General features: G+C 40.9%; 1 protein-coding gene across 1 annotated transcript in view; it reads right to left on the bottom strand.

The window, feature by feature from the left end:
• stxbp5l (syntaxin binding protein 5L) overlaps nt 1-21,794 on the bottom strand; it is a 142,963-nt gene that overhangs the window by 52,890 nt on the left and 68,279 nt on the right. The window contains exons 5-7 of the mRNA XM_078261553.1: nt 12,240-12,374; nt 3,737-3,800; nt 666-749 (exon numbers count right to left, since the gene is read on the bottom strand). Of these exons, the coding sequence (XP_078117679.1) occupies nt 666-749; nt 3,737-3,800; nt 12,240-12,374 (283 nt within the window). The remainder of the gene's footprint in view (nt 1-665; nt 750-3,736; nt 3,801-12,239; nt 12,375-21,794) is intronic.

A 21,794-nucleotide genomic window follows, 5' to 3' on the forward strand; every position in this document is an offset into this window, starting at 1 on the left:
GGCAGTCGCATCAAGTCTGGTGAAAATGTACGTATTTTAAGGGTTTCAGGAATAGGCGCACAAAAATGGCTCACTAGCACCCCCTACAAACTTAAAGAAATTGAGCCCCTGCAGTTCGTTTAACGTAGACTAATGAAACGTGGTTAACATATGTAGCATGTCAAGACGTACAAAAAAGTAAGAGCACCTTTTTCCTTTTCTATTGAAACAGATCTATGTGTTTATTATTACTGGATCTCAGATTCCTGCTGTACCTTCTATTTTGTTAATGTCTGAATCCAGAGTATGTTTTGTAGGATATTTATTGTAATAACTACAGGCCCCCAAGTTAGAAAGTCTGAAAAAAACATCACTCTCAGTTTCCTGAAAATAACCAAGAAATACATGCAACAGCTTGTTACATATCTCCACAAGACATTGGTGCCATAATCATGTACCCCCCTCTGAGTGAACATGGCTCATTGCTGTTGTAATTTCCTCTTCTCTACTCTCAATGTCACCACATTCTTATCTATATATGAAGGGATCCCCACAGATATTGCTGACATTGAACAGAATCTTAACTAATATAATGACCCACCAAGAGCCTTTTAATATATCCCCTTTAATGTCAGAAACAAAACAGTTTCAAAACAGTTACGTTTCTTCATGCTGGTGGAGCTCACCTCATCATAGTAGATTCTGAAGTCGGCCTTCTTAAGCCGGAGGTCCCATTGTACGATCGTCCCGCTCTCAAACCCTATAAGCAGCTGTGGAGAGGAGTGACATGGAATGGAAAATAAGGAAGTGATAGATATAATGAGCTATTTTGAATAGCCTAAAATGAGATGATGAGCACAGCCTACAACAACAGTACCAATGCGATTGACATAACTGAACTTTTTGCTGTGATATAGTAGGGGAGCTGTTTTGCCTGTGGCACCCCAAAAATTACTTTTCCTACTCCTCCTTTTTCCTCTATTAAGTCTTTAGTTTTCATATTCAGACACATTTTTTTTCTTCTTCTGATTGGCAAAGCTAGCCTGCTCGTGAGTTTTGTGGTTAGTGGGGATTGGGAGGTATGATTGATAATGTGAGTGTACTATTCAGCATAGAAACAATTTATTTCACCACCTGCTTGAGTCTGCTTTCTGCCTGTGATTTGCAGAACCTGTAGCAGGAGATGTCAGAGGTAAGACTTATGGGGCTAAACAATTCATAAAACTACTTCCTGCTATATTAAGGCCAGGATGTCTACTCTTGCAAACCTAACTACTGTTGTGTACACAGTGGAGCAATGACTAATGACTGGCATTGCTTGTCTTTGTGAGCAGTCATCAAATTGCCAATCCAGATTCAAGGTTTACGATATGCTGCCATTTATATTTAATGTTAGATTTAAACACATCAGTGTATTTAATGTATACAATACACATGCACACAAGTTCATAGAGTATGCAAAACACTTTCTCACACACACACACACACACACACACACACACACACACACACACACACACACACACACACACACACACACACACACACACAGCACATGCCTTCTCACCCACATTAGTGACACACTTATATACAATACACTGTAGATGAAAACAGACATGGATGTACACATAGCTCACACATGTACTTACAATAACATACAACAACCCACACACTACAACACTATTAAACAAACACACACACAGGATAAGAGGGGAGAGTAAAGTCAACACAATCTGATCACAGATCAGAGGAGATGGGAAGTGCTGTTGGAGGAGCACAGCCTTTAAGAGAGAGTAGAGAAAACAGCTCTCCTGCTGAGAGGAAAGACTGTCTGACATCTTAATTCATAAGAAGGGAACTAGAGGGCAAGTGAGGTAGAAAAAAAAACTACCTCTCATAAATTTTGCAACCCGAAAGCTTTACATTAGTAACACCAACACACATATGTTTATCCTCAAAGGAATGTGGCATGTGAATGCAGATCTACTTTGACATGCAAATAATATATCTGCAAAGCCTTCTTATTAAACAGCTTTTTGCTGCAAAAGGTACATGTGTAATTATGACGTGCTATGGTAGTGCACCTGTTGCACTTGATTCAAATACATTTTCTTAACGTCTATTCCCTGCTGCCAGACTTACTTTATTCATCATAATTAGGAAGCTGGTACTGTAGGCTATTTATTTATGACAACATGGAGTGCAAATTAAGCACAAAATGCAAAAACTTTGAGAGATACCACTTTTTGAGGTAAGTAACATTAATACCTTATTACCTCAAACTTTGTTTTTTAAATGCCACATGCAGCACTGTCTTTTCTTGCAGACTTGTGTCTCATTTTTATGTCTTCAAAGCGTGTCAAGTCTGGTTTCTCACAGAGGCAGAAAAATCTATTGGGAAAATCAATATGGTCCTCAATGACCTCTCTTTTACAGCAACATACTGACATTTTTCCAACCAATTTGACTGCAGCAGCAGCTTGACCCTGAAAAACTTAACTCTTTAAAGGATATTACCAGCAGGTCTTCTGTGTGTGTATATATGAAAAAAACAAAAAAACATTGGTGCAACAATAAGAGAAGTGTACTGTAAAGATAATGGTCTTCTGTCTGTTAGCCAAAAAAAAGGCCAGGCTGAGAACGTGAGACTAATTACAAAGAAAGAATGAAAGATAGTAAAGAAGATAGAATACAGAAGATATAGAAGAAAGGCAGGAGGGACACGTGACAGATGCGGCGGGTCTTGCCTAGAAGTTGCGTGGGTTCCATAATCACGTTGTGACAGATACATGACTAGGGTTGGGTACCGAAACGCGGTGTCAATAGGGCACCGGTTCAGAGGTAAACGGTAGTAACGAGACCGAATAAGAACAAAAATTTTGGTTCCTCATTTTGGTGCCTGACTTTTTTTTCTTCTTTTTTCTCAGAAGCATCGTTGCACGGGACGTTATGTTACCGTTAGCTAGTAGCTGGATTAAACACAATGGTTAAAATGCTGACAGCTTACGTTAAGCGGTGTAAAGTGTGACTGTATTTCCCTGTAGAGGATTCCAACAATGAGACGTAACAGTCTGACTGCAGCTGCCGTTGTCGGAAAAACAACACAGTAAAATACCCTTTTCCTTTTTTTTCTGGTGTTTGTTTTTTGTCGTTCACCAGCAATTTACTGGTGAAATAAGTCATTGTTATAAGTTATTGTTATTACATTATTAATCAAACATTTAATTTTGACCACATGGCCTTAGCAATAAACAAGCCGTTCCTTTAATGTCGCAAACTGTCGTTTTGTGCTCCTTTTTTATATTTTATTTTATATACATTATACATATATTTTAATGTAAAATTTTTTTTTTAAAGTGCTCCCAAGTGCTTGCAATGCTCTCCCTTCTCTTCATTGAAGCCTCTATGTTTACAGGCTTGTGGTGATGCTCGATGTGCTATAAGTGCCAAAATACATCTATGTTTGGTACTGCCAATTTTTTTTGTTTTGTCATGGTTCATGTGTGCAATAAACATTACACTTTGTGAGAAAAAGATCGTGGCAGAGAATCGTGATATCAATTCTAAGCTAAAAAATCGTGATTCATATTTTCCCCCGAATCGTGCAGGCCTACATGACAGAGAAACATGACAGAAAAACACAGGCAGAGATTTACAGTAAGTAGAGGCAGAGGAGAGAGGGGTGTGGTGACATTAGACCTGGTGCGTAAGGAGAACCAGGAGGTGTTGCTGGTGTTTCTTTTGTATGCCTTCTTACCTTGCCTTCATCCTTTGGGCTGTCACTTAAATGAACCACAGGTCCTGGATGAGTTTTAGTTGATCTGTAATGAGAGGGAAGGTTAAGAGAGAGGAGACAAGGCAAGCATTAGTATTGCTGTGACACAATAGACAAGAAGTAACAAGAAGATCCTCACACCATTGTTCACAGAGTATATGGAGGTAATGAGTAGAGGGTTTTACTTTACTATAAGACATAAGACACGTATTGTCATTGTAGGCATACAATGAAATTACATTTGGTAACTTTCAGTGACCAGCTGCAATAGAGAACAGGATAAAAGCAAGATAAGAAGACAGAAACAAGATAGCAAGATAAGATATATATAGTACAATATAAAAAAAATATATAAAAAGGTATTGCGATACAAGTTAGATGTGTATAATAGAAATATTGGGGTGCATAAGCAGCAGTTGGGGGGTGGGTGGAAATATTTACAGTCCTCAACAGCTACAGTATGAGAGGGTGGGGGGTAATTGAGGCCAACGCTCTCTGGGGGAAAAGCTGTTCTTCAGTCTGTTTGTTCGGGCTTTATTGGATCTGTATCTCTTCCCCGATGGCAAGGAGATGAACAGACTGTGTGACCTAGATGGATTGGGTCCTTACTGATGTTGCTAGCCTTCATGTATAGACTGCTAGCATACACTGCGTGCAAGCTTGGGAGCACAGTTCCCACAATCTTCTGTGCCGTTTTAACCACCTAGAACAAGTCTTTCCGGTTCACAGCAGTGCAGCTGGCATACTACACCGTGGCACAGTAGCAGAATAAAACTCTCTATGGTGCTTTAGCAAAAGTTTATTAGGAGCTGGGAGGGAAGTTTGGCCTGTTATCTTTTGTTTAGCTTGAATAAGTCACAGTTGGCTGTTCGGCCATAAGCATACACTAATTACAGTAACACACTATGTATTCTGTAATGTATTTATGTTGTAGGTTTTGTTTTATGTAAATGTATCTATTTTAGGCACTAGAAGATACTTGATGTACCATACGTACATCAAGTATTCATATGGCTTTCCAACAGGTAGCATGGCAACCAAACCTTACAGTATTTATATTTTACATGTGACAATATAAAAATCTAAGTACTTTTTACACTAAAAATCAATTACTGCTACAGTAATATAAAATACAGTACAATATACTTTTATTTTATTTTCTTGAAAATATCCATGTGGCGCATTAAGAAATTAGGCTACACGCAGAGATCATTAGGAGCTGCACAAAGAGCTCCATTCCTCTGCATTTTTGAAACCCAGCATGAAACCCCTACTGTTTTATATTGTGCAAAGTCAATCCTAATTCTCGCTCTCACTCAAGACATAAACATTACCACCATGTCACAGTCACAACCTGTCCTCCATCTCTTTACTGCTATGTTATTATTTTACAGGAAATTATAGCATGTTGCTGGATTTCATTTTTCCAAGAAGATTCGTATTTAGCTGAACTCAGAGAGACATTATCTGTCAATATTGGGATAATGGCAAACTACATAAATTCAGAAGAGAAGGGGATGTCATGTCGGTTTACTGATGAAATGTTCTCCCAACCAAAGACTGCAGCTGGAGAATTAATTGTGATGCTGTCGACTGCATCTCAGAGCCCAACAGCCCAACAAGTGCCACTTGGCCACCAGTAAACTTCACTGTAGCAGCCACAATGACATTTTTATACAAGGGCTTAAATGGGAGCTGATTTGGGAAGCTGAGGTTAAGCGTGACTGACATGTTCAGATGGGCCCGTTTAGTAATGCCTGCTGCAGGAAGGCGATAAAAACATAAAACCACAGCAAGCTCTCAATACAGTTCTATTCAGCAGTTAAAGTAGTAATAAGCCAAGGTATCAACAAACCATCCGCAATACACAACACCTGTCAAATTAATGAAGTGCCACAATGGGTGAATGCTAAGAGCTAATCTTGCTACACCAGCCGTACAGAACAAATAAAACACTAAGGTGAAATACAATTTCTGATATAACATGCATATGCACTTCTGACCCCAGACCTTTTATTGTGCATCAACAAACCCACACACACGTGTGATATAGGAACTGTACTGGCTCCCTGTCCAATACCGTATTGACTTTAAGATTCTTCTTCTCACCTTCAAAGCCCTCCATAATCTCGCTCCTCCATACCTCTCTGAACTCCTTCAGCCCTACACTCCATCCCGAACTCTCCGATCCTCCTCTTCCTCACTGCTTTTCACTCCTTCTGCCCGCCTGTCCACAATGGGGTCTAGAGCCTTCAGCCATTCTGCCCCTAGCCTTTGGAACTCCCTCCCACTATCCATCTGTACCATACCCACCTTTAAAACCTCCCTCAAAACCCACCTATTCCGAAAGGCCTACCCCACATGACTCCACTCTCCATCAAAATCATGGATAGATTGCTTTCTTTTAATTTTCTATCTCAATCTTTTAAATGTGTTTGTTTTAATTTAATTATATTTGCCTTTTCAACTGTAAGGTGTCCTTGAGTGCTATGAAAGGCGCCCATGAATAAAATGTATTATTATTATTATTATTATTATTATTGTTATTGCAGAACATAACTCTTACATTTCTTAAAGACTAAATAATGCCTTATAATACGTTATGCCAATACTCTTTTAAAATATGTATATTACTTTAAAAACATTACATTACGTTAAAGTTTTTACTGTCTTTTCTGATAATACAAAACTTAAGAACAATTAACATGCTAGGAGGAAGTCTTCATTTAATGTTATACTTTTCCAGACTGGTCTTATGTCTAGATACTTTTCATAAAATAAATAGAACCAGTTAGTATGCCAATTATTACATTTTATCCAACTTTGTGGTGGCTAGTCTCCAAGTTTTCCAAAGTAGAGATGGGGATGTTTTATGCCATACAAGTTCACGTAAGGTGTCCTTGAGTATAAAGAAAGGCACCCATAAATAAATAAACAAGCGAACTGAAAGTGTGGTGCTGGTGAAGTGATGTGGTTTGAGGGCAGCAAGCTTAATTTAATTATTCTGTTTCTCTTCAGAGATGTAATTGTATTGTTAAACTACCAGATGAGCAAATTTGCCGGTCAAAAAGCTTCCATTAAAGGTACTAGTGTCCCTGTGCTTGTTCAACAATGATGTTACCAGATGATCTCAAGGACAGTGCCAAAAAACAACTATTAGGCAAGCCTGTCTGTTGTGACTCAGGGGATCTGGCAATCAGGCTAGTTTCGTTGCATTTTGCCCAGCGCATAGGCTCCGGCATGCACTGTGTCGATTAACAGATGTACATCCTCTGCATAAATGACAACACCAAAATGAAATAGATGAATGAAGACTATCCTTTTAACGACAGCTTTTACAAACAGAAAATCAATTAAATAGAGAGCTGAGAACAAAGAAATTAATATGTTTTAAGGACTTTCCGAAGACAATGACAGGGGAAAAGGATTTATTGCAGTCATCCAGAGATTGACTACCAAGGTTGTTGAGATTACAAACACAAATGCAAAGACCCCTTGAGCCAGGGGAGCCATGGCAACCCATCAACATTAGAAAAGATGAAATAATCAACACGACAGGAGGGAGGCAGGGCGGGAAATAAGAAGTCAGCTGCAGGGACATAGGGGTATGACATGAAATGTTTGAATTGTATATTGAGTGTATTATTATACACTTAGAAAAGAAATCACATAGCATCACATGTGCAGAGGCTTTGTTTTACACTGTGATATCTACTACACGTCTACAATATATAAAACTAACAGAGATAAACTGTCAAATTAAATATCTGTGCAATGGCCAAACATACATATGAACAAGTATGGTGTGGTTGTGTATTAATTCACTCATTATGTGAAGAAAACTGTCTTTTGTGCTTTGTCCTTTCCACATTTGGTCCTACAGTCTGTACTATTGGAAAGTCAAACATAAAATTGCTGGACACAACAACAATAACTACAACCAACAACTAGGATCTAGGATAACAGTTTTTGTCCAAATCAATTATATAGGGCCAACAGCCAACAATATATCACTACAGAGCTTAAGATGCGGTTCCTCTCCTTCATTTTACATCCTTTTCCAGACCTAATCTGTAACAGAACATATCATTTATTAAGGGAGAATTTCATTCCCTCCTCTGCCGGACTCAATGAATAAGACAATTTATTTATAGGATTAGCAGCGCATCAGGCTTACGATACATTGTTCCTGAAGAGACAGAGAGAGAGAGAGAAACAATGAAATAAGATTGTGCCTCTCAGCTTTGTCAAGTGTTTGTGTCCTATAGAGAAGTGGTTGTCAACCTGGGGACCCCAACCCACACGAGCGTCGCTAGACAATTTGCGGGGGTCACTAGGTGGTTTGAAAGACGCTTACAACTACTATAAGAGCAACGCTATTGGCCCCAAAACCTTATTCGTTTTGATTGACAGTCAAAGTTCACCGAATTCTAAAATCCATCAATAAAACCGACGCACACACATACATACACGACCACTTGTTACTGCATTTAAATGTTACTGCGCAGGGCTCACCTCACTCCAGATAAAATGCTACATTACATCACTTCCAGCAAGCTTCACAGAGAACAATAAGGTCAAAACAGCATCACTGATCTCTTTGAACAGAATATCCTCTGGTCTAGCTCAGCTAAAAACACAGAATCCATAAGAAGGTTGGCGTGTCGTTCCCTACCGAGCCTATTTGTTCATTTCACTGACTTTAGCACTTTAGACAACAGACACTCGATTGTCCTGCTGCTATTACAGAAAGGTGAACTAACCACTGATACTGGATCATGGCTGTGCATTGCAGTAAAATATAACAACAAATGTATGAAACTGCAAATCAGATTAGTTATTAATCAAACTTTAACCCCTGCTCCCATCCCCGACAAAGTAGGGCTCCCTGAAAGCGTTGCAGTCAAAAAACGTGCTTGCCATAGTGGCAGGCAGTAAAAAAAACAAACAAAAAAGGTAATTTCAGAACTGGAATACACAGCCTCTACAGTTTTAAGTTCTTTTACTATATTTGTTGGGTAAGATTTACTTTACATTTTAATGTGATTCATCCGTTTCCTTATTTTGTTGACAAAACACCAGCAAAGCGTAAAAACGAGGCAGCATTACATTTCCTTTTAAATAAATTGGTGGCATATTTTTAGGAGACAGGGTTGCTGTTGCTATATATGTCTGTTGCCACATACTTCTGGAACATGTCCTTGCATTTTAAGACTGCTTGTTCATTTAAAAAAAAACAAAAAAACTCATTGCTTATTTTACAATCTCAATACCAGAAATAGCCATTCATGCCAATGTTGATCACGGCTGACAATGTTGCCAGGCATAAACAAAATGACGCTCATCCCAGGGATCTTTGAACTGAACCAGTGTGTACCGGGCTGCGGTGTTTTCCCACTTCTCCTTTCATCTCATTTTATACATCTAATTTTGAAATGAATTTCCTGAAGATGAAATTGTGCATTAAATATGTTGCAAACCCATTTGAATTTCAATGAGAGCCCAGCCTTCCTGTTTGGGCGTAGTGGACCCAGTTGAATTGTTGCTATAACAGATGATTTTCAAGCGAGCATACTTTGGTTTGTATTAAATTAATGCAACTGTGGATGGTAGTCACACAAACAAACACTATGAGAACACAAATGCACACAAGCATTAACACACCAAAAACTGTGTGACTCACGCTCTGATGTTTGTACACAGTGAAAAGAGTGGAGGCGTTTTCCCTTGCTCACTCAACTATCCACCGCAGGAAAAACAGAAAGTCCCCACTCATCCCTATTCATGTGTAGTGGAAAACCTCCCCAGCCAAACTATAAAACTCCCTAGTCGCTCTGTGTTCATGAGAGAAGATTCATTCTCTACTAGTTCAACTTCCCATGAACTTCAGAAAGGTGCAGAGTGCTGACGGTTACAGAATAGAGAATAAATTATAGTGTATGTTCAAGCAGAACATAATGTGCAGTGTAGAGAAAGCTATTGGTGTGTGCTCTACCCACTTTAGTCAGAGCAGTATAGTTACTACCCATTTTCTTACATTTTAGATTGTTTGCATGCCATCTTTATCGGATATGTGATATGCAGAATCCAAAAGGTATTTCATTTTCTCAATGCATGTCTGCCTGTCCCTTCTGTACATATCTATGGTAATGTGAACACAACCCTACAAATACTTGATTAGTCATTTGGGCCCCTGCCAATGATGTCTTCTCATGTATTTATTCATCATAGGTAGGTTTTTTCAACTGTCCCTTTATAAGCCAGATGGCGACAAGGAACCAACTTCCACAGACTTTTCTCGATAGTCAAAAAAATAGGTATTCTAGGTGTAGTGTAGGTGGTAGGACAAAAAAGAAAAAGAAAAATGACTGGATTTATTCTATGAAACTCTGAAACTATACGACTGGTACTATACATTTAATAAACACCAATATTAGCAGATTGTTAGCTGAAAGTAGTGTACTTTACATGCAATAGACACAATTTTTTTGTTTCATAGTGGGAAGTGGGTTTCCGAGGACACCACATAGTGCTAAAATGTCCCACTCAGGGGATAGTAGTTACTGTTTATACTACACAAGGTATAAAGGTTTGACGGATTTAACAGTAACTTCACACATTAAAATGTGTGGCCTTTGCTGTATGATATTGTGCCTTGGCTTTTTCCAATTAACATTAATAACTTTAATATGTCATTAATGTGTAATAGTTTTTTTTTTCAGGGGAGGCCTCACTGTGGGGAACCCTTTTACTGTATATTATCAATTATGTGCAGTAAAATATGATTTGTTCAACGAGTAATTACTTGAGTAGTACTAACTAATACTTACACGTCAAAACCATTTTATTTCACACACTTTTAGACTGAAGAAAGTTTTGATATGTGAAAAAAAGCAAAGTCCTGTCTGTTGACTCTGTGGTGAGAAATCAACAGACCAAATCCCATCCACTGTCTCAGCCTCCGAGACTTTAGCAATGATTGGCAGACAGCCCTCCCACACATACATGTCAAGTGTTATGACTGCTCACTATAGTTTGGGCTGTCACAAGGCAACAAGATGGCTTGGTATGAGAGTGACTTGTGACTGACACTGCAGCAGGGGACTTGTCAGGGTAACACCAGAAAAACGGCGCGTAGGTGGGTGAAACCAAGAGAAACAAATGGACATACAATGCCACTGAACACCATTTGTGTACTTGAAGTTGTCAATCTGCAGCATATGTCAGCTACACAGTCAACACAGGCAACAAACAAAAGTGCATGTCAACAAATAGATAAAGGCTTCTGTTGACTGGTTAATAATATGCATTATATAACATTGTGAATTCTTACTGCCAACTGCAAACATTACCACAATGTAAGGATTTTCTTCATAGTCGGTTTATGTCGCATTATTCTTCTACTAGTTGTGTTTTCTCAGTGCTATGGAAAAGTTGATTCACCATCACGTTTTGTTATTTTCTTTATACATGTATAACAACATATATATCAACAACATCTTAAAGGTGCCGTAGGTAGGATTGTGACGATCCAGGACATAACCAAAAAATGTGAACATCGACAACTTGTCAGTCCCTCCCCCCCTTTCCGCTAAAGCCCAAAACGGTCTCCTAACCCTCCCCCCCAAGGGAGAATGAATGCGTGTGCATGAGCAGTGATTGACACGCAGTCAGATACCCCCCCCCCTGGCCCTGATTGGTGCATCTGAACAAGGAGCGTGGATTTTTGCAAATCGCACTACAGGCTGTAGGTGGTGCCAGAGGAGCCAGATTTTTTTTTATTACCTGCTTCATGTAGTTCTACTGGAACATAGGCTCAGTTTCAGCAAATATGACAGAAAGTTAGTTTTATAAGGCTTACCTAATGCACCTTTAACAATGAGATAAGACTGGCTTTCCCGAGGAAAGCAAGGTCAGTTTGTATACTTAAATGTGGCTGGAAAACAACGCATTAATACACAATAAGGAATGGGGCCACATTAATGTTACGAGCACAAAATCAATTAACCAACAATAATTTTTTACTGCATGTGTGTGTATACAACTAAACCTATTCTGACTAGCTAATTCATGACTCTGTCAATCAAACATCAAAGGCAACGGGTAGAGCGAATTTTCAGTGTCTGTGAAGAAACATTTCTCAACTGTTCACATTTAGGATTTGAACCACAAAATGACTTTGACCAGTTTAGCTCTCAAAGAGATCACTGCTATTGAGAAGTCTGAAACTGCTTATGAAACAAATTAGGTTATGTCACCTTGGGTGACAGATGTTTTATGTTGATCTTATTTTCGTTTAAAAGAAAATGCATTAAGACTGCATACAAGTAAATTGCCACCTGATATTTAGCTACCAATTGACTGTCTGACCCACTGCAATACATACCACCAGTATTGTCATGATCACATTAAAAATCATCACTGTCATCAGTAACTTTCAGCATTGTTTCTGTCAACTCCAGTATTTGGAGCGTGAGCAACTTACAGTTCTATGGCCTTGTTCCACATGATGACGTATCCAGACAAAATGAAGGACTCAATGTTGACGATGTGTGTGTTTCCGCGCTCTGTCCCCACGTACAGCCATTTACTCTGAAAGGGAAGGTGGCAAAACGTGATCCTGGAGAACAAGAAACAGAGGAGGAAAGAGAATGAGTGTTAGAATATGAACAGTCACAAAGGGGTTGATGTTTCAGTTTGTTTCGAGGATTGAGCTATCAGTGGATGTGAGTGTTTCTATGCAGTTTGGTAAAACAGTGTATTCTCACACTTTTGTACATATACACATTGATTTACATCTGAATATTTTACATATTTTGCACAATTCTGCTTTCAGACAAGCTAGGTGCATTTCAAGCTGCCAATGATTAGAATTAGAATAAGTATAGTCTTTAGTTAAACAGTAAACAGTACTAGTATTTTGGTGCAATATGATGCAGTCAACTTGACAAACAGCTATTTTAATTCAAAGAGATTAGATTCCTTCTAAAATACAATCAACATGTAACATAGAGGCATTTTGTTGGAATGACATGTTCTTGTTTCAAAGCGTTACAGACCAATCAAATCAAAGCAATCAAACAAACATGGGATAGGAGGCAGTTATTCAATGAAACATTTGTTTGACAACAAATGGATTAAAACTGCATTCTAGCAGGCGTCTACTAAGCAATAGCCTTCTGCAACTTCCAATACAGTATGTACAGTACTGTGCATGGCAATTGGCAGACTTCCTAAGCCAGTGTTCAATGATAATAACTACCCTTCTTCATCAAAGTCAAACCCTGACTCATTCACGGAAGTCATGGCCTCACTCATCCTCAATCAAGGTTTAAATTAGCACTCAACAGTTAAGTGAATCTATTTTCCTCCACAATGCGGTGCCTTACGTATAGGTCTTCTCGCCTACATTCGCTCCTCCTGCCCTTTATCGTGCCACTCCTGCTTCTCTTTCGTCAGAGAACTTTTGCACTCAGCCTGTAAACTCACTTTAAGCCACTATAAATAGTTGTTTAAAGAGTCTTTCAGAGCAACTGCCAGAAGTAGAAGCCTGAACGTTTTCTGTGTAGTGTTGCATTAACCAGTAGTTTGTAGACATATGCACTACAGACTAAACTGGTCCACCACTTCGCACACTCACTACTCATCTGTTTAAAGCGTCCAATAGTATGAAATATTATTCTGATCTGATTATTATTCAGAGTTCATACACATTTTGGCCAACGCATGTTAATGACTTTTTCATGACTCCAAACCAATTTTCATGAAAAAACGATTGTTATAAATAATTCATAGCATATGAAAATAACGTTTTATAAACTTCTGCTGCCCAAAACATTGATTCAAAGTAATTGTAACTAAAAACTGCTACTGAATATATACTGCAAAATATGTATTCAAGGTTTTTGTTTTACACATTTGAAGAGTCGTATCTCATTACGGTGGAACACAGTGCACTGCATTAAAATATCTTATTTCACACAATTTTGACCACATTTGCAGTAGATAATATTTATCTTTGCTCTATCCGAGAAATTGTTATGCTACCAACCGGTCTGTTATTATTAGTTTTTTCTTGGGACGTGCGCAGGTAGGCAGGGGTGGAGAGAAAAAAGATAACTGGGGGAATTGTCGATCCTGCTTCTGATTTTGATAGTCGAAATCGAAAGCTCATTTTGATAAATTTTTGCTTTAACATCGAAGTTGAGACTCTCCTAGTAAGCACTTGTCTTGCCTCGTCTCGACCAGTTCTACAGAACTAGCCTACTATGACCATACCTGAGTGATTGCATGTCTTACATTGCATTAAAGTCATGTTTAAAACAGATTTTCCATGACTTTTCCACAACCTTTTGGTGGTTTTACATTTTTCCAAAACTTTCCCAGGCTTTTCATGACCATACAAACCCTAATAAATACAAAACAATAAATAACCATAAAGCCCTCTAATGTATTCTTGTGGCATATAATAATTATGATGTGATGCAAGGGTGCTTAAACCATTATTGCTCTGGTATTAGCTAACTAATATCTTCATAATCACCTTAACCAGGGAAGAAAGATCAGCACACACTAAGTCACTCCTGTCCATGCTGATTATCTTGTAGAGGCGGGGGATCACTGGGCTCTAGCCCCACAGCCACCCACCCAGCAAGCGGCAGGATTATTAGATAGAAGACAAATGAGATGGCAGACAATTCAATAAGGATTTTAGGGGCTTGGGGAGATGACAATATTCAAACTGGCGGGGGTGTGGGGGGTGTGTGGGGAGGGTGTGTACATTCAGCCTTACCTCACCAAATTTACATTTTTGGGAAGTGACTTACATTTGTAGCTTATTAGGTCTATTTAGGTCTAAAAAGCAACAGATGAGATTTAAACCTCTTCACAAACTTGCATGTAGTAGGTACAGTGAACATTTAATTGTGCAAATTATGTATCACTTTGTACGTAATGAACTAAATTGCTGCATTAAAAAAATATATATATATATATATCTGCAGTGACCTGGTGAGTCCTTAAATTTTCTCTGTGGAAAAAACTTTTATGAAGTGGGGCCTCTTTAGAAAAGCCTCTTTTTTGAGTTCAGGATGCCTTGTCGAATAAAAGACATTAGCTTAAGGGGACAAAATCATGGAGGAAAGGATCAGAAGATGACAGGAAGGGGAAGGAGATAAGTAGTGATGAATACAGATCCAGAGGGCAATTTGGAGACAGTCAAACGCGTGGTTTGACTCCAAACATTCGGACCAGACACCATCAACTGGCCTTATAATTATCAATCAAAGAGGACAGGAGGAGACGTGGGTTTCGCTGCCAGCTGACCGGCCACTGCGAGACCAGCTGAGGAGCAAATACCCTTAATGAAGTAAAAAGATGTACAAAGTAATTTAATTGGTGACATCATCTAGGGAACTGGCCTTGCCATCTGCTCTGCAGGAGACATGACGCAACTGCTCAATATATCAGCAAAGAACAGTTCTGTTTGATAACTTAAAATCACAGATGATTACATTAGCTCAAAGGCCTCCTTGTACTGTGCTAAAAACTACAGTAAGTGTCCAATGTTTCATGTATTGTAGTGTATATTTAGTTTAGACTGAAAGTCTTCAAATTCTTTGTGACAACAGCACGACAGTCGATGAGGGGTGGCAGGCACGAGATCCTGACAGTTATCACAAAACAATTCTCTACACCGCTGCCAGTGATTCATATGTTATTCTTGGGATTCTGGGGGAGTGTTAGGGTGCTAATTGTCAGATATTCAGTCTGGAGACACAGAGCTAAATGGCAAGTCACTGCCCGGCCTCTGACGGATGACTCATGATGCTCTTTTTCTCCTTTTATCTTCGAGCATGATTCACTGCCACTGAGAGCGAGAGGTTCTGCTTCCTACCTCATTGCACCACAATGCCGGTAGAAAGCCACTGAAACATGTTTTCAACACTTTTGATACAAAAGATTATTTCTAACCTTCACCTGTGTGTGTTTGTGTGGGCATGTGCGTCACATTATGATAGGTACAGCTCCAAGGCTATGAATCTAAAATATAAAAAAGTCTTACAGGCACTAGTATGTGATGTTTCACAAAGGATTAATGTATTGAGGTTGTTGCAGTAGCAAAAGTATTATGATATACAGTATATTATGATCAAGAAAAGGCACAGCATTGTAATATTAAAAGGTACACCATAGAAGTAACACAAATTAACAAAATAAGTCATAGACTGTACTGTAAATGTTAGTGTATGTTATTAAGGTGTGTAAATGATTAGACTCGGTTCAGTTCTGGATTCTAAAAACAGTGACTTAAGGTGTTTTCAGACAGCGAGCTGTAACTGCTGTGTCTTCTGCCCGCTAACATAAGCAGTTTGTAAAGGGCAGCAACAGGGCAACTCTGCGGCTACCAGTTCTACTAACAACCTGTACCATATGCCATCTTCTACTGATATTCATTTACTCTCTCTACTCTTCTCATCTCCTCCATAGCCAACAAGAGTGGTTGTAGCTTAAGGGGAAATGCTTAGCAACATGAAATGATTGATGAAGCAAGTTTCGCTAACTAATATAATAACAATTGTTTATTGCCAGATAATTAAACTTTTAAGCTGATATTGCCATAGAGGTCAAAACTCAAGCAACACCTGTGATTTTGTGTTTTTTTTCACTGCAGCACTCAATAACTTTGATTTTAAAAAGCAATACAAATAAAGTTTGTTATTATTATTAATAACATTATAACTAGTACCTGTTGTGTGTGTGTGTGTGTGTGTGTGTGTGTGTGTATATGACAGTGGAAGTTACCTTCTCTCTTCACACCCGACAAAGCTGGTAACAAAGCAGCCAGGCAGGCGCGATAAGCTCAAATGGCCAAAAGCGAATGACTGGATGGCGTGGCAGAGTCTGGATGCTGACATGAGCCAACTGTTGGAGCTAGCATTGAGAGGGAGCGTTGAGAGCAAACTTAACATCATTGGGGACATCATCTTCGAGGTATGCAGAGAGAAGTTTGGCAAGGTCAGTAGGAAAGAGCCCACAGCCCCAGGCAAGGGAAGAAGAGAGAGAGAGAGATTGAACAGCTCATCAAAGCAAGGCGCCAACTCTGTCGGAACTGGAGGGTGGCTGCACCTCAGGAGAACGAAGGCTTGAAGGAGCTGTGGGATGAGGTGAAGAGAAGCGGAAAGCCGAACATCAGTAAGGAGGAGCTGGAGTAATACATCAAGAGTCAGTACAGTGACGACAAACGAACGATCACAACTTGGTTCTCCAGGTTATGTACCACGACCAGCCCCTCCAGCCTTACCGTTCAACATTTCCCCACCTAAGTTGCAAGAAGTGGAGGAAGTAATCAAAAAGGCAAGGTCAGCATCAGCCCCAGGGTAGAACGGGCTTCCCTACAAGCTCTATAAGAACTGCCCGCAGGTAGTCAAGGCACTGTGAAAGCTAATGAAAACAGCTTGGAGGAAGCAGCAAATCCCAGTAGAGTGGCAGTAAGCCGTCGGTGTATTCATTCCCAAGAGGCAGAACTCCCACACCATCAGTCAGTTCAGAAGCATTGCCTTGTTGAATGTAGAGGGGAACATTTTCTTCTCTGTTCTGGCAAAGAGAACGACCAACTTTCTCATGGCAAATGGATACATCGACACAGGCTGCCAGAAGGCTGGAATCCCTGGCTTCCCAGGATGCATGTGGTGTGGTTAGACCTAGCCAATGCATATGGCTCAGTCCTACACAGGTTGATTGACTATGCCTTGGAGTTCTTCCATGTCCTGGGTTGTGTAAAGAACATCATCGCCAGATACTTCAGCAACCTGCACATGTGTTTCACCCTAGAGGTCTACACGACGGGATGGCAGCAACTAGAACGCGGAATTGCGATGGGATGCGCCATTTCCCCCATCCTGTTTGTCATGGCCTTTGAGGTAATCCTAATTGGGGCCAGGCAGGTAGTTGGAGGTATCAAATTACCATCAGGTGTGAGGCTTCCACCCCTGAGGAGCTACATGGACGGCATCACAAGCATCCTTCAAACGGCTCCTTGCACAAGAGCCTAGTTGTGCAAGGACGTTTTGATGAACTTCTCACATGGGCAAGGATGAAGGTCAAGGCGGAAAAATCAAGAAGCCTGTCGATAAGGAGAGGCATTCTGCAAGTCCAGGACAGCTTTGTCGCAGGAGGGGAGCCAATCCCACGGCTGGACGAGAAACCACTGCGAAGCCTGGGGAGGCAGTACAAGGCAAACTTGTCAGACAGGCAGATGGGAAAGCTAACCAAACAACAACTTGCTGACGGTCTGGCAAAGATTGAGCAGAGTCAACTGCCTGGGAAGCACAAGGTGCGGTGCTACCAGCACATCCTGTACCAACATATCCTGTGGCCCCTAAAGGTCTGCGAAATCGCTTCGTCAGCAGGATGGATAGCCTTGCCAACAGTTACATCCGCAAGTGGCTAGGCTTACCCCAATGCTTCTCAGACGCAGGTCTCTTTGGCCGGAGCATGCTGGAGCTCCCCATCAAATCCATCAGCCTAGGGTATAAGCAGGAAAAGTCTTGACTTGTACTGGAACTAAAGAACTCAGCAGACACGCTCATATGGAATGTGAATGTTCTCATCCGCACAGGCCGCAAATGGAAGGCGCAGGCCGAGGTAGATTGCGCCATCTCCAGTCTGCAACACCGAGAAGTGATTTGGGCTGTCCAGACCAGTCGTGCTGGACTGGGCTGGGGAGCAGCGCAGCAATTCTGGTCTAAAGCCACCAAGAGACAGCAGAAGACGATGGTGGTGGACGAAATCACCAGACTGGAGCAGGAGCACTTCCACTTGAAGGCAATATCCCAGGGCACGCAAGGAGCCTGGACGAGATGGGATGCTACCATCAACAGGCGTATCACCTGGGCAGACATCTGGAGTACGCCTCAATCCAGGCTCAGCTTCCTGTTGAGGGCGACCTACGACACCCTTCCATGCCCTAGGAATCTCACACTGTGGTATGGTGATGAAGTGGGCTGTCATCTATGTGGGAGCGTCAGAGTGCACTGACCCAGGGACGCTTCACGTGGCGCCATGATCAAATCCTAACGAAACTGGCCGAGATCCTGGAGAGCTGTAGGGTGGCAGCGAACCATTCGCCGGCAACAGAAGAGCATGCCCTGGCAGGGTTTGTAAAGCCAACCTCCTGCTAAGAAGACGATCAGCATGCTCGCACCTGGTAAAGAGTGGCAGATGTTGGCAGACCTCAGGAAGCAGCTGGTCTTTCCAAGAGAGATCATGACCAGCACTCTCCAGCCAGACATAGTCATGTGGTCCACAGCGGCAAAGCGGGTCCTCCTCATCGAACTAACCATCCCCTGGGAGGAGAATATGGCAGCAGCCCACGAAAGGAAGCACCTGAAGTACTCCGAGCTAGCAGCGGAGTGCCAAGATGCTGTCTGGAAAACAACTGTTCACACTGTGGAGATCGGCTATCGGGGCTTCGTGGGCAAAGAGGCAGTCCAGCTGCTACACAAAGTGGGCATAACAGGCTCAAGGCTGAGGAAAGCCACAAAGAGGGAGAGGAAGCGGTGAAAGGGAGATACTGGCTTTGGTTGAGGAGGAAAGATATGCTGTGGGGATCAACACCCCAGTGAAGGCAGCTGCAGGGGGTGGCGGGGAGACGTCCCCAGCATGCCACCGGCCCCCCCGCCTGGAGATGTACTGGTCTTGGGGGTGAAACATCTGTGAACGGCGGCCTCCAGATGATGACCCTGTAGCTGACGTAATGGCACCGGCGGAGGTGCGACAGGGTGAAAAGCCAAAGCAGGAAATACCACCTCACCTGTACAACAAACTTTATAGCAAAGCTGGCATCATGTTTACTCTGGAAACAACAGAGGCAACAGTCGCTGCTTGCCCCTGTCGTACCTTTATGGTTTTAAACTACAAGATTCCTCAGTTTAAAAGTCATTCAAATTTGAATGAGGTTAAATTCCTGAAAAATGTCTATAGCTCTAATACACACTGCTAATGACTTGAACCCTGAGACACAGTGATACCAAATTATTTCCCTAACAACTTGCAGACAGTACATTGGTTTAACAATCTCCTCCAGCCCATTATCGTTTAAGGCTCTGGTGCAATATGAAGGTGCCCCTTGTCCAGGTTTATGTTTAATGTGCTTTACAATAACAGAATTGAGATTTTTCTGTCTTAGGGAGAAAACTTTTCGCTCTCTTGTGATGGAAAGTTTCAGTAGAGAAAAATTATGTCCTGTGACTCAGCCAAAGTCCTTGACTTGTATAGCATTCAGGTTGAGTTTGCTATTTTATGTGCTCATTAAAAGTAAGATTGGAAAAAAGCGAAACTTTGTGGGAAAAAAAAAAAATTATATTCCATCACATTCACTGGAAATGCAGTCATATTCATTAAATGTCCTTGCCCACGACACAGGCACCAAAAGGTGGAAATCAACATTTAGCTGGAGTGAATAGACTGCTTTTCTTGCAGAAAGACGATGAACAGAAACAGAAAATATCTCGAAAATATACCTGTCAAATATAGTATCATCCTGTCTTTTGTGTTTTGCTGTGTTTTCAAATCTTTTCAAACATACTTCCAGTGTGAATGAAAGTTTTTTCACTTGATTTCTGTGTTGGAGCTTTCTTCGACTCAGAGTGTCGAAACCGCTTTTCTTTGAAAAGAAACTGGCTATAACTCTTGGTCAAAAGAATCTTCCTTTGTTTAATAGCCTATTACTCATCAAGTATTTGAATGTTAGTGCTAATAGTTAATACTATTATTCTCCAATAGTGTTTTGCTTTGTGTGTAATGGCTACTTAAAACCAACAGAAATCTTTTTTTTTTGTCTGCTGTTGTGAAATGTGTAATGAGCAAAACATTCAAAAATACTGAGTTGAACAATGTCACATTATCTCTCAGGTGAATTTTAAAACATAACATGCAGTCAAATAAAGTTTATGTATTGTAAGCCTTATTTCTTGCATGCAAAAACATATATATGTACACACACACACACAGGAACCAGACAAAGGTGAGTCTGAGTGAGACGGAGGCAGCTGTCCAGAGGAAAAGAGGCTTTGCCCAGTCAGGCACCGAGATAACTATCTTATGCCTTCTGCTTAGAATTGGCAAATTTACAGCTCACAGCAACTTATTGGCTTTTGTTTGATATCTATGGTCTAGCAAAAAAATGGCGTTAGCCTGTGGTGGATCTAGAAAATTTGACATGGGGTGGCAAAGGGGTGGCGTAAGGTCTTGGCAGGGTGGCATTGGAAGACGGTACACAGAAACCCCCATATGTAAATGGCTTGTGTGGCAAATAGTCAAACAAAATAAACTGTAAAACATAATTAGATAACCAATTTTATACTGTATGGACATATTTACATATCTAACCCTATAACATATACAACAGAATAGAAATAGCTAAAAACTGAAAACATGTCATGTCACTCAGTGAAATGAGATGTTTGTGAATGACTGCCTCCTGGCTGCTCTGAAGAAGGCTGAGCAGCAGCTGGAGAGTAATCTCAACGAGTGGAAGGAGGAAAAGTCATCCCTCCTTCAGGCCACAGAAAGCCTGAAGCTGACTCAGCAGGAAAAGGACCAGGTGTTGGAGAGGACCGAGAGCACCATGAGGTCCCAGCTGGTAGATCTTCAGAGCCAGATAATGCAAAAGCCAAAGAAGAAGAAGTGGTACAAAAAGCTTCTGCCTGGCTGAGGAAAAGTAGTATGTGTTTGTCTGTGTGTGTGTGTGTGTGTGTGTGTGTGTGTGTGTGTGTGTGTGTGTGTGCGTTTGCATGCAGGGCGTGTGATGCGTTAGTGCAGTAGTGTTGGAGTAGTAGTGCCTGTAGTTAGTGCATGCTGCATTCTGCTTCTGCTTGCCACTCTCTGCTTTCAGCTACTGCCACCGGATAGCCCTTTGTTTTCAGATGTGAAAAAGAGGAGCCGAGTGTGTAAGCCTCCTCAGCCGGTACATAGCCTCTCCACTGCCAAGATCTCGTACACGCCTCCCCGTGGCACACATGGTAACTGGTCCCTTGTG

This window comes from Sander vitreus, chromosome 11 (assembly GCF_031162955.1).
Source record: "Sander vitreus isolate 19-12246 chromosome 11, sanVit1, whole genome shotgun sequence".
Taxonomy (NCBI): domain Eukaryota; kingdom Metazoa; phylum Chordata; class Actinopteri; order Perciformes; family Percidae; genus Sander; species Sander vitreus.